We start from the raw sequence: 13,935 nt of genomic DNA, 5'->3' as shown, positions 1-13,935 counted from the left end.
CCTAGGTGTGTGGGGCCGGTTACTAGCCAATACTAGTAAAGCTATACCGCGGACTAGGGCATATAGGTATTATAGGACGATACTAGTCGCTTACCGACGAGTAACGCGCCGACCTATACCTCTACCTACTAGACGAGCTCGCTATAGCTATTAAGTCTAAGACTCTCGTTAGCACCGCAGCTACTAATAAAGAAGCGCTAGCTACGCCGCAACTATCGGAGAAGCGTAAGACTAAGTCTCGGTACGGCGCCGCTAACGCTAGTACCCTCGCCCTAGCCTCTAAAGGCAAAGGTAAGGCCTTCCCTCTACTAAAAGGCAAGGACAAGACTAAGCTACTAAAAATCTAGATAGGCTAACCCTTCGTATGCGCCTTATCCCTACTAGCCTCGGTACCCGCCTCGATACCTATACCTAAGACGCTAAAGCAAGTCTAGTATGTCGGCGTACGGAAGATATAAAATAAGAGCGGCGGAGCGAAGCGCAAGCGGGCTAGTACTAGTACTAGCGAGATATCTAACTAGAAGAGACGACGCTAGTATACAAACTTCTTAACTAGCTCCGATACTAAGGCTATACTAAAGTCGGCTACTAAGAAGACGCGCGCTAAACTAGTAGACTTAGACTAAGGAGAGGAGGATATACTTAAGACGTATAAGAACGCATAATACGAATACAAGTAGTAAGGAAAACAAGCAAAAGCGGAAGGAGTATATAAGAAGGGGTTTAGCTAATATAGTACGCTAGCCTTCGTTCTATCGGACGAGGGTACTATTATAGTAGGGACGGTACGCTAGCTAAGCCCGGTATATACTTTCCGTAGAACCGTAGATACTTACTCTAATACTATACTATTGCCTAACTACTAATCGTCCCTTATATAATAATATATAATCCTTGTATTCTGTTTATTTAGTTTTTCTATATTTAGTTTATATAGTATATACTATATACGTTTCGACCGCTAGCTTCTCTATATCGTACCGCTAAGACCCTACTTCTAGACCCTAAATTCTATTACTTTTTCGCATTTATGTCTATACTATATTACCTAATTATAGTATTTATATAATATATATTTCCTATTATATTTTATATATATTAAAGTATTTATTAAAAAATTTGCGTGCCGATACGAGCTCTATATATTGTATTCTTTACGCTCGAAATGTATAGACTAGACTTTTCCCCGCTTACTATAGAAAGCGGAGTCTTAGTACCTTTTACAAAATGCAACCTACTACCTTCTAATCGATACTACTTAATTAGTACTATATAGATTAATACGCTTTCTTAATAAGGTTATAGCGCCGACCGAGGCCTTTCGAATCTATATCTAAACGCCTAAATCTAACGGTTAGTTCCTATTCTATCGACTATCTTGCTAGGAAGCTATACTAGCGTAGCGGAACAACTTCCTATAGTCTATACCTTTACCCTAACTATCGATTACTAGCTATAGATAACGCTCGAATTAAGACTGCTATTCGTCTATCTAGCTATATTTAGGCATTATATCCTAATGCCTCTTAATCTATCCTTTAAAGAGTCTAAATAATAGCTCTATTAGGTTAAGATATAGTAAATATAGCGGCAAGAAGTTAGTAAGAACGCTATATAAGCGATAGAGATTGCGGACTCGTTCTCGTTAATAAGTCGCATAGTTATCTATTATAATAATAGACCGTAGACCTAGATACGGATTACGGGGCGGTAGCACCTTCTCTTAGATCTATATAATAAACAAGTCGCTATCGATACTGCCTTGCTTAATAAGTGTTGCTCCTAGAAGCTAGCCGTCGACTAAGTATACTAGTAAGATACTATATCGCTATAAACAGTATAGATAGTCCTTTATAATATAAGGAAATCCTTTAGGTGCCTATCTACGCCTTTAGATAGTAGAGCGCTTACTATAATAGGTCTTATCTATAAAGACAATCTGCTCGCTTATCTAGTATTCTATATTAACTAGGTACGCTATTTCCGCCTATAGGTCTCGCTAAGAAGCCTATCGCTAAGTTACCTTATAGGTAAAGTCTTTATTCCTTATATACCTCTAGATAGTAGTAACGCCGATATATACTCTAAATTTAAGCACTATCTAGTCTTAAACCTTATCTATCTAGGTCGTGCTCTTAGTAGCTAGAATATCGATTATAAAGTCTCTTATATATAGTAGTACCTTCTTCGGTCGTCCTAGTTTACCTTAGAAGCTATTAACTATACTATATCTCTTTAGATTAGTACTATAACGCTTTATAGTAGTAAACGACCCCCTTTCGTTCTTTAAGCGCTACGATAACTATATATCCTTCGCCGATATGCCTTCTATTAATAACTAGCCGATAATTGCCTTATCTTACTTAATAAGGGGCGCTATAGCGACGGCGAGGTCTATAGCGTAGGACGGCGGTAGAAAATCGGTAGAGCGACGGCAATAATATAAACAAGTAACAATACCAATTATTGGAACTATAGACTAGATACAGCGACAGCAATGGTTCGGTTTACCACTAAAATTAGTATGGAAGGCAAAACTGAAGTGGTGCGGCTCAAAAAGCCCGGGGTTTTTGAAATTGAGAATAGTCCGAGTGCCTTACCCGATAGGCGAGGACTGTAGGGCCAGCAAAACATTTACTCGGCCATGTCGGTAGATGTTCTGATTCCTGGGGTGTGCCAGTGGCTCTAATGATGGAAAGACTGCGGTGAGTTGTACAATGGTAGGAGGTAAGTAAGAGGAGTTGTTTTTGAGTTCGACCAATGGCTGGGTAGCGAGTGGGCCTGCCAAGGCGTTGCTCTACCAGATGCAAGAACAATTCTGCTCAAGGCTGTATCAGCATATAGACGCTCATATCGAAAGAATCACGAGCGAAAGCAGTTTTAAGCCCCGATTATTTCATAGCCGGCTAACCAGGCGGCCTGCGAGTTCCGCGGCCTATCCCAACGCTCGAATCACTACATCCATCAATCCTTCTCCTGCGGACCTCTCTCACAGATCCTTTTTCTAAGTACAATGCTTCTATGCTGACAAGTCTTTACTAACAACACTCTCCCTAACCAGCTGAATCCAGCTCCAATAGGCAGTCTTGTAACATCTCCACTCACAGTATCGACAACATTCTTCATCTGGTAATTCCAAAACGCACACACACCCAGCCGCATACTCGTTATAAGCATACCGCTGAATATCGTACAGCCTCTTGCGATCAGCAAGAGTACTGTTGTAGAGATCGTCTTCCTTTGATGGGGTGCCCCAGCCATCCACATGTCAAAGAGGAATACTGTAGCGCTCGAGGAATTGGTGCAATCGTCGCTGCGTCAATCTTGGTTCAAACGCGGAGCCGACATCTCAAGATGGAAGAGTGGTATATTGCTTCAGTATATCTGTAATTTGAGTCTGTCAGGTCCGTTTTTTGGAACTGGTTCTAAGCATCGGGTATATCCATCCCCAATCGACCGTATCTTCGTTTCGTCTGCATTTCCTTCGGATTATATGCTAGGAGCCTCCCAGGCCTCTCGTCGAATCTTCATGAGGTTACTCTGCTTGTGAGGAAGTGCGAACTCTCTTTCCTTGTAGAAACCAACATCCTCGCAGTACCGTTTGATTCTAGTCTGTGTCAGCAGCGTGCGAAGTTGAGGCAATGTGATTGCTTACTTGTCGTTGTCTACTCTTGGCTCCATTATGACAACATTTGTCCTTGAGTCTGCAAGCCAACAGAAGTGGACGAGCGCGGACATCCAAACCTTGAAGCGGTGAGGACCTCTAAAGTCTTGCTCGCCAACGAGCACGTGCAGGCCACGGTCGAAGTCTCCGACTTCGCTGCCGATATATCTAGCCACACGGTCCTCCTTAGCCCAGTAGATTTCGAAGAAGCCGAAAGGCTTGCCATCGAAGCATCCGATAACTGGTATGGAGTTCCGGGACGTAAGCCCATTTTTCAGAAATTGTTCTTGGTGCGATTGTGGTCCATCTTCACCCCAACTGGCTGCGACACGCGGGTCGTTGTGCCACTTATGTAGTAGCTCAACATCAGTCATGCGACTAGTCTCCAGGTCACCACCACGATGCGACTCAGCAGCATGTGCAGATACGCTCCCCATCATTGGTACAGAAGCATCAGAATCTGAGTTGTGGTGTCGGAGAATGTCCCGGCCGGAGATGAAGGGGCTGTCACCAGCCTGCGAGGAGAAAGGTCCGATATAGGTAATTGGCTTCTTGCTCAACGATGCCACTCTGAAGGTCAGATACTGCCCCAAGCTGGGAATGTATCGTATGTAGAATGTTTCCCCTTGTCGCGGCGGCTTTGGTCGGAGAGGATGTCGAACGTGTTTCGTCATGGTGTACTGCACCGGTGGAGGGGGATAGTAGGTGGGTAGATGTGACGAAGAGTGGAATGGTCCGGGTGGTGTGCTTGAACGATTTATGAGGCTAGACTGTGATGCAGCCGCAAGTGCCATACTCGTCGGACCTCCATCGTCGACATGTATGCGACTGTTCCTGTTGGGAGATGCTGGGCGTGAGCCTGCCGGACTTACGGAGGGGAATGGAGAATTTGTCTGGAGTGGAGTAAGAGTGAAGAGGTATATCCTGGGATCCATCTGCCAGAAGGAGCGGCGTGAAACGAACATTTTCGTCCAGCCTTCACTCGTGTTCCCTACACCATTTTCCGGGTCTAGGCCGACAGAAGAGTCTTCCGAGGCAATGAGACCCATTCTCTCGAGCTTGGGCAGGAGATGTTTGCCCGTGAATATGCCTTCCCGGTTGATATTAATCCTCCAGTCGCCCTTTGGCTTGCCATCATCGGGCGTTTTGTTGGATGATGCGGTTGTGAGCTGCTGCGCTGGCTCTTGCTGGTGAAAGTACCAATACAGGGTGGCCCAGAGCATCATGGCGATCTGCCTGGTGGGGGAGGTGGGAGGTTTGAAGTCATTGGAGGAGGGATTTGAGATGGAAGAGATGAACAGATGGTCATTCCTCAAGCTCGGCCGTCTGAAACGATGGATGTTCGGTCTCTTGTGTATGGGAGCTTCGGGCCGTGAAGTTGGGTCGGGGCGGAGGGTGGCTGCTTCCAGAGGCAGGTCGTCGTCGTCGTCGTCGTCGGCATCGGCATCGGCATGGGCGCAATTGAGAATGATGGTCCAGCCTGGAGGGAAGACGTTGTGCACAGTATGGAGGTCATTCGACTTGAAATAGAGTCCGCCAAAGACTGGAGACACGGCGAGGGTCTGGCCATTGGGCAGGTGGACGATCGAGGGCGCCATCGCAATGTGCCCGCCAGTGTTGCTCTCTTACTGTCGCATGCTTCGGAAGTGGTTATTGAGAGCCGGAGGTTGTGGATCTCCCCTCCCCGATCGCTTCCCGCCTTTCTATCGGCCGTGATAGTTTCGATAGCTGCGACGCGTATCTAACAAACAAATTCAACCATGCGAGGCTGCTGCGAAGCCAACGCGTGCCAAACGTGTGCTCCCTGTCCTATCACGGGCGCGGGCGAGAGACGATCTGCCATGCCACCTGCTGCTTTGGTGAAGACAGCGGACAGCCGATTCGGTAGTCATTCCGCCGCACAACGGTTCAATATCACCACTTGGGATGCGAGGATAACGTGACCTGCAGAATGCATTGTGGACATTGTTCCTTCAATTGATTATTATTAGTGAAATCTGTCACCGTCCGTAAGGCGAACGTGGTCGACCGATGCAGTGCAAGCCTCCTACTCCCGCGCATGGATCAGGCTCAAATAAGAATAGCTAGCCCAGCATTATCGTGTGCAAGTGTGAAGTTTATTGCCTTCACACCTGATCCCAGAGAGACCCTCTTCCCCTTCGCGCGCGCGCCATCGTCTCTCGTTTTGCAGGATTCCCCATTCACATTGTGCGTGCGTGCGCGTGTGCGTGTGCGTGAGAACAGGACGGACCACGGACGCAGAAAGGATCACGCTGTACAGTCGGGCGTGGATACCTACATGTACATGTACGAGCGCTGTTGGATGCATCTCGCATCGAGAAGGCGTGTCACTGCCATCTGATGATCTGACAGGAGCTGGGACAGCGGACAGCGGACAGCAGACAGCGGACAGCAGACAGCAGACAGCAGACAGCGGACAGCGGACAGCGGACAGCGGACAGCAGACAGCGGACAGCGCCTCTGCACACAGCCATACTGTACACACCCTCGACAGCGGCAGCGGCAGCGGCAGCGGGTGCAAGCAGCGCGAAGGTCATGTCTCACTAGAGCATTCGGAATCATCGCCGTGTGAGATTGAGCCTTGGCCCTTATCACCTCCGTATCGTCGCCGCGACGTGCGACCCCAAGCCTTGCATCCATTGGCTCGCGGCATCATCAAAAGCAACATCCTGGCTCGCATACTGTATGCGTAACGCGGAGAATGTTCAGCAGAGGGCGCCATAAGCGCGCGTCCTCGAATCATTCTTCGCGTGCAGCCAGTGCTGCCGCAGAAGAAAACGAATATCGCCATGCTCCGCTCGTGAGCCCGCTGACCAGCCCGGCCCTGGACATGACCTTCGATTTCGAGCTGCCGGACACCACCCCCAACACCATTCCCTCTTCGCCCTTCTCGCCACAAAGCGACTCTGCGCGCCCGCACACCAGCGATGGCCTTGCTGCAACGAACGCCGCGCGAGGCAGAAGTCTCCAATCGCCAGACTTGCTTTCAATCCCACAAACTGCAGGGAGCAAGGTGAACACCATGGGCTCCAGGGAGGAGGGAATGGGTGGTGACGAGCGATTTCCCGGTGCATATGGTGGCAGATCGCGACGAGAGAGTAATGGCAATAAAAGGTCAAGCTTGGAATTTGCGGGCAGCGCCATGCCACCGTCCCGCTCGACGATGCCAGCCTCGCCATCATCAAGGACTCCACAACGACCGCAACCATCGCCACGGCCGCACACTGCTGGAGGCCCGCCGTCGAGTACCAACAGCACCCCAAGAATGGAGGCATCGCTGTTTCCAGTGAGAGCAGACATGTCCGTTCCGCCGCCAGCTACGAATATGCCTGCGATGAATCGATCATTCATCGACTCGCGCGATAAACCATATAGTCAACCACAAAGGCCGGTCATGCTGCAAGGAAATCATAGCTCGCCTAATTTACGCCGACCAACGTCACCACCTGCCATCAATGCTCGCGGTCCCATACCTATATACAGCTCACGAGCGAGTCCACACGATAGTGTTCACAATCTCTCCACGTCGCGCACGAATTACAGTGGATCGACTGCCCGACCGAGCACGCAGGCGTCAAGCCGTACGGCCTTCTCCGGTGGACCTGTGATCACTATCGGAACACCATATGGCGCAACAGCAGACTCATTTCCTCTTCCACAACATGTTGCGACACGGCCCAAGACGCCTAGCGCTTCAGCAAAGGTGGGAGGTGTATCTGTGCCGACTCACCATACCTCTTCCTTTAAGTCGGAGAAGAAGGATCCATCGAAAAAGAAAGCTCGTCTTCTCAATCCCATGGCACTTCTACAGCGTCGACGAAGCTCGCAAGATCCGGAAGTCGTTGTCGAAGAAAGAGCCGCGCGGCAGGCTCAAGCTCAGGCATTAGCAAGGCAGAGGGACGTTTTGACTTCTGGCCCGAAACCGCTCCCTCCAGATTTCGATCCACGCATCAAGGGCAAGCTGGTTCACGACTTCAGTGCACCGCGAGAAAAGAGAAACACATTCGATGAGACGGACATGTCTACATCACCACTACCCATTCATAGCCCTAACGGCACACCGGTCACGTCGCCTGTTGACTACCCTCCCCGGAATGCATCGTTGGTGAACCGCGGACCACTGAGTGATCAGAACCAGAGACGCAGCAACCATACGCCTGTCTTCAAAGAACATCTCGGCGAGAACCCGGAATCATCAAGACGGATTAGTTCGATACAGGCGGAAAATCTGGAAAATAAAGACTTCCTGCAGCGAGTCTCCAAACATTCTGCTGCCACCTCTCTCTCACAGGAAAGTGCGGTGCTGCCACCTTTCGCCAGAAGGAGTCAGATGCTTGATCCAACGCAGGCCAGCCTTTATCAAGACGATGATTCTTCACCCTCAGATCCACCGAGTGAGAAGGCACGTGACTCTCATCTAGGCTCGATCAGCGAAGTGAGTCCCCTCACAGCAAGGAACAGTGGCTTCCATGCTAGAGGAGGCAGTTTCAGCCCGGTGTCTCCCACTAGCCCTGGCGGCTCATCTCGGCCACAGTCACAGATGAGCAAAACGATGACTGATGGCACTAGCTTGAGACCAATTTCGCAATCAAGCAAAACCTCAGTGGCCGATCAGCGATCGAATGAGGGCGCAGCAGTTTCATTTGCGACCATCGTACCGCCTCCTCAGATTGAGACCATCGATGAAGGCTCGGTTGAGAACTCACCTGTGGAGCCACGTCAGCTCCATAAATCATCTCAAAGCCCTTCATTGGCTTCTCGAGGCTCACCCCAACCATCGAACAGTCCTGGTCGAGGTCGAGCAGCAGAGTCTTTGCATCCCTCACGACAAGAGATCCGGACGGATTCTCCTGCTTCACAGTCTCTGCTCGACCGCACTGCCGATTTTGCAACTCCTGACCAGACACCAGAACTAGTGCAGGATGCAAAGACGTTCAGAACGTCGTCAACGGCTCCAAAATTGGTTGAGAAGCGCAAGTCGGCTGTCGGGCATTCACGAAAAAGCACAAACATTCCCAAGCATCATCCCAGCAATGCATCACGGTTCTCATTCCAGTTTGACGAAAGTGCAGCGCAAGAACAGGCTTTGGAAGAGAAGCATCGCAAACGGGACCTGACTCGTTCATTTGTGCAAGGGAGGAGTCCGGACGAAGAAGATCAAGACGAATACTTCGACGAAGATGCCATGGATGACATGGACGAATTTGAGATGCAGCAGTCCTCGCTAGATGAAGACAATTTTCACCTGCAGGTGACCCCCGGAAATGGAGATGCGCAGAATACCGCTCCTGCCCAAAGCTCGCTGTACCTGCAGCAAGCACGACAGGCGCTACAGCTTGATAGCGACGACGGTTCGATTTATGATGATCAAATTCCAGAAATTACGGATGAGAGAGAGCTACCCTACGCCGATCATCCAGCTTTCAGAGCGCATTCAGCGCTCGGCAACTATTCTCGAAATAGTTCCATACAGCAGGATGCCCTCGATGGCTACTGGCGCGACAGCACCATTGATCACTACATGCGCGACTCATATTTCGTGCCTAATGGATCGCAGCCGCAATTGCAAGTACCTGGCGCGAGAATAATCCCGGAAAGCGATGCAGCCGCGCGATCGAACTTCTATATGCAGCCACAGGCAGCCGGATACTCCCCGAATGGATCTCCTGTGGATCCTGCCGGATCCAATGGCGAGCGGAGTCGTGTGGTAAGTGGTATGAGCTTTGATAGCCCAGTAGTCAGGTCAGGTCAGGGACCGGATGAAGGACCTGCTACGAGCATTTCAGGACGTCTTAGAGACCCGCACGGCGACACCCTCAAGTCCCCAGCAGACATCAAGGGCAAGATTCTGGCCAGTGGTGGAAGCCTATTGACGCCGACTGGAGCACTGAATGTATCTTCGGAAAATGGCTTTCAAGAGGGACGTCTGCGCAAAGATTCTGACACGATGGGTCTTGCTGCTGCCGTAAGCAAGACTCTAGAGGCTCCCGCCGTCATTATTGTCCAGCGGCCAGAGTCTGTTAATAATGAAACCCTTGCACAGTCATCGAGTCTTGTCAGCGACACCAAGACAGCCGATGCAATGCGTGGACTAGGTCTGACATCTCCGGCAAATAGCAACTTCAGCGAGCGGTCCACCGACAGCCACGTGAGCTCCGAAGACTTTGCTCGCTCAGGCTTTGCAGAAGCTGGAAGCTCAGCTATCGAGCAGCAACGCGAGCCTGTTGGCGCCGGTCCCAAAGCTTCACCGCCTGACACGGAGACTAGTGAGAAAGCGAAGGCAGCTGCCGATAGCAAGACCAGCAGTCCTCAATCTGCATCGACTGGACTCGGTTTGAGCATGTTGAAGGGTTTCCTCTTTGGACGACCGTCAACCGTTATATCACCTGGCGCAGATGTCACTGATCGTAGCGAGACTGATATCGCCGACGGCGAAAAGGCGCAATCCGGAACAGGCGATAGTGAACCAATTCGTCGCGAGGATCAGAACGCTCACGGGCCGTTTGCATTCTGCGTTCGATCTGTGTCGTCGCCAACTGCCACGTTGCCGGCCAATAGTATCAACACTGAAGAAGACCCAAGGCCTTCACCTACGACGGCTAGCAAAGCCGGTCAACGAGCCACCATTGCCACCGAAACGAGCATAAGAAAGTCACCACTTCCCAATGAGGCCTTCCACACAAGGTTCAAGAGTCTGCAGCAATCACAAGGTGCTTTTTCTAGCAACGCAAGATTGGCTGGCTATTCAAAAAAGTCCAGCTCACGTCAATGGCCTGCCTCACCTGGCCATCGACTTAGCTCTTTTGGCGGCTTTGACTTCAATGACGTTCCAAACAGCCAAGACGACGGGCGATCGTCCGCTGAGACACGACCCTTGAATGCAGATGGCCGTGCGCACGAGAATCTGTCTAACATTGAGCCACGGATGACCAGTCCGCAGAACGCTGTTTCTCCGACTCGATCCGGCGATGCTGCATTCCCGAACCGAGATGCAAGATCGCACGCCTCAAATCCGAGCGAGGGTGGTCAAAGTGCTGTGATCGGCAGTCACCTGCGTCTCAGGTCATCGATCAGCCCCAATGCGCAGCAGACGTGCTCTACCACGAGCAACAGCTATGATGGCATTCAGGACGATATGTACTTCGATGATGGCAACTTCGACCAAGACATCAAGGAGACACATGGTGCCAGTATCGACGAGAATGCATTCGACGATGACAGCTTCCTTTATCGACCCAATGCAGCGGTGAACAACTTTGGTCATAGACGTGATCGAAGCAGCGCCGCATTAACACACGCAAGCCATGGAAGCAGTGGAGATGGGCCATATCCAACATTCGCCATTCCGAATGCTGCTCAAGCGCAAGCACGCTATTCTCAGATGATGCTGGAAGATCTGCCTTTGCAAAATCCTGTCGATCCGAAACTCATCCCGCAACGCAACCCTTCGGAAGACGCAAAGCGAATGGGTCGTAGCGATAAGGCGCCTCCGATTCCTGTCATGCCATCGAATGAAGTGGCATATCACCAGATGCAGGAAAGCCTGCAGAGATACCATGCCGCTCTTGCCAGCGCTGCTAATCAGGCCGCTGCCGATGGCCGCTTCACCCGAGCCTTGAGTGTTTCCACGCAGCAAAGTTCCAGAATGCCTGGTCGATTGGAGGTCAACGACCCCAACGCGGACGCTCTAAGCTTCTACTCGCATGATGAAGATGGAGGCGAAATACCAATGCCGCATAGTCCTATCGGTGTGGACCGTAGCGATACTACAATGTCGCATTACAGCCCGCCAAAACTGAGCTTTGACTTTGGATTCGATGATCGAGATGACGATTTTGGCAACGACGACGATCTTGTGGCCGCAGCAAATGCTGAAGCACTTGCAAATGATGATGAAGGGTTTTATGGTCAAGAGTTCCACTTCTTTGGTAGACCTCGAGCTAATTCAGGAGATCTGGAAGCTGTACATGGCGGCTACTTTGGAGACGATGGCGACAATGGACTGCAAAGGAACAAGAGTCTGAAGGAGCCCAACTTGACACCAATCACCGAGAGGTCGGAGTTCAGCACACGGAATAGTTTTATTGGCATTCTACCAGGCACACACCCTCCGCCAAGTGCCGGAAGCTACGGGCCTCACTCACCCGCCCTGGCACGAATGCCTATCACGCCGCTGAGAGAGGACGACATCACCTCGTTTGACGAGTTACGACGACTCCGCGCACATGCCTTTGGGGGAAGTCAGAGCAGTGTGAAGAGTGCGAATAGCAATCGCTCAAGTCAGCAGTCACTTCACGGTGTCTTGAGCCCAACTCTAGATACAAGTGCAGGTGCCGCAGTCGCTCACCACAGCGGCTACTTTGGCTCTCCCATGCAATTCGCATACAGCAGTGGCAGCAATGGCTCGAGCAATCCATCTAGCGCACATCCGGTCATGGCTCAAAACTTTCAAACCTTCAATTACCAAGACAGTCCTCTATCGGCTTCCTCAAGCAATGGCAATCCGTTCGCAATGGATATCGATGCAACGCCGAAGAGGAATATAACTAGTCTGCAGGAATCGCCTCAGACCGCGAAGAAGATACCGCCTGCAGCAAAGAGTCCAACGAGCCCACACAGCAGTGGAATTTCCCATTCGCGCAAGGGCAGCAGTGCGGACAGCGTGACATATGTTCGAGAGCCAGATCCCGAAGGCGGTGGAAAGCCGCGTTGGGTACTGGAGAGAAGAAGGACGAGTGAGCAAGGACAGCTCGAGCTCGTTGGAAGGGAACTCGTCCAAGGAGGATGGATATAATTGAAGAAAATTCTACAGCGTTTTAAGAGTTGGGAAAGATGCTTCACGAGGTCAACAGACTCATCATAATGAGGACGACACGGAACTTTTCTGCGGCTTTTATGTTTTTCGATCAGCGCGGAGTCCAGGATATACCGATCAACGCGCGCGCGGCTGTGACGGAGCCATTGTCGGGAGATTTTTAAAGTGCACACTATTGCTACAGTAGTTTTATTGTCTAGACCGAGCCTACGTGCACGACGACGACCATCCTTTTTGGATATATATGATGGGAATTGTTTCTGGAGTACATATTTGCGAGCATGGCGAAGGCGTCATTGCTCTGGTACATAATACGAGATGATGCAAGATGGATGAAATGATACATGTATCTGCTGCTGCTACTATACTACAACGACGCGAAAACTGCCAGACTACTCAATGCCTTCCCAGTACTGTCAAACATCAAATTGTCATTACAGCTCGACCCCAATCCCGCATTGTCGAGCCACGCGGGCTCCCAGTAAAACAAACCATTCCCACCAGCTCCGCTCACCACGCTCGCAACATCTTTCATCCAAGTCGTCTGGCCCGCAGCAGAGAATGGAATCGAAGTGGTATCCGAAGGAAAACTATACCTAGGATTCGGACAACTCTGAGGCCAATTCGTTTCCACAACCATGACTTCCTTCCTATACTTATTTTTCATCTTACTCAAACTCGACTTCAAACTCGCCAAAGTCGCAGCACTGTTGTAGAACGGGTAATACGACACGCCTTGAACATCGTAATCTTCGGACTTGAGAGGTCCTTCTCCCAAGACGGTATCGTACCACGATTCTTGAGTGTCGTAGTTCCAGCCGTTGTCTAGATGGATGAGGATTTGGGGTTTGGGGGAGATGGTGGAGTCTTTGATTCCTGCTGAGGCGGAGTGGAGGAGGCGGGCGAGGTTGTAGGTGGATGTTTGGGTGGAACCGAGAGGCCAGAGCATTCCTGCTGTGATTTCGTTTCCGATGGATACCAGGCTTAGGGAGATTGAGGAGGTTCGGAAGGTGTTCATCGTGGCTAGGGTGTAGTTGTACACGGCATATGTCAAGTCGTCGATGTCGTAGTTGGACCATGCGGAGGGGGTGGTTTGGTGGGATGGGTCAGCCCATGAGTCGGAGAAGTGGAAGTCGAGGTAGATGTCCAGGCCAGCGGCTTTGGCTCGCTTGGCTAATTTGAGGTTGTAGTCTAGATTGTAGTTTCCATTGGAAGGACTGTTCCAAAGTCTTTGGCGCACGGCATTGACTCCGCTGGCTTTCAAGACTGTTTCGAGGGGCTGTGTGCTTCCAGCAGTATTCTTGTACGTCTTTCCTGCACCTTCTTCGACGAGAAGGGAAGACCAATCGACACCCTTGTATGTCAAAGCCGCATTCGCAATGCGAGAAGCGAGTACGATCAATGCACTCGTGATGGGAATTATCATCTTGGTCCC

At 50.5% G+C, this 13,935-nt stretch overlaps 3 protein-coding genes across 3 annotated transcripts; 1 reads left to right on the top strand and 2 right to left on the bottom strand.

Annotated features, from left to right (window-relative positions):
• Positions 1-3,348: 3,348 nt before the first annotated feature.
• On the bottom strand, positions 3,349-5,298 carry MYCFIDRAFT_210865 (uncharacterized protein). The gene is made up of 2 exons (XM_007926818.1): positions 3,656-5,298; positions 3,349-3,607 (listed from the first exon to the last, which is right to left on the bottom strand). Exons 1-2 carry the CDS (start codon positions 5,260-5,262, stop codon positions 3,490-3,492), a joined length of 1,725 nt encoding a protein of 574 aa, XP_007925009.1. The 5' UTR covers positions 5,263-5,298; the 3' UTR covers positions 3,349-3,489.
• Position 5,299: 1 nt separating this feature from the next.
• MYCFIDRAFT_207259 (uncharacterized protein) lies at positions 5,300-13,716 on the top strand (the record flags this gene model as incomplete). Its single annotated transcript, XM_007926817.1, has 8 exons — positions 5,300-5,376; positions 5,432-5,459; positions 5,494-5,523; positions 5,553-5,622; positions 5,656-5,872; positions 5,904-6,368; positions 6,395-12,458; positions 12,509-13,716. 8 exons carry the CDS (start codon positions 5,300-5,302, stop codon positions 12,662-12,664), a joined length of 7,107 nt encoding a protein of 2,368 aa, XP_007925008.1. The 3' UTR covers positions 12,665-13,716.
• Positions 11,497-13,926, bottom strand: MYCFIDRAFT_163181 (glycoside hydrolase family 53 protein; the record flags this gene model as incomplete). Its single annotated transcript, XM_007926816.1, has 1 exon — positions 11,497-13,926. One exon carries the CDS (start codon positions 13,924-13,926, stop codon positions 12,868-12,870), a length of 1,059 nt encoding a protein of 352 aa, XP_007925007.1. The 3' UTR covers positions 11,497-12,867.
• Between the last annotated feature and the right edge of the window lie 9 nt (positions 13,927-13,935).

The sequence above is a fragment of the Pseudocercospora fijiensis genome, assembly GCF_000340215.1.
Source record: "Pseudocercospora fijiensis CIRAD86 unplaced genomic scaffold MYCFIscaffold_3, whole genome shotgun sequence".
Taxonomy (NCBI): Eukaryota; Fungi; Ascomycota; class Dothideomycetes; order Mycosphaerellales; family Mycosphaerellaceae; genus Pseudocercospora; species Pseudocercospora fijiensis.
Note: the sequence above shows the minus strand (reverse complement) of the source record. Positions and strands in the feature narration are given on the sequence as shown.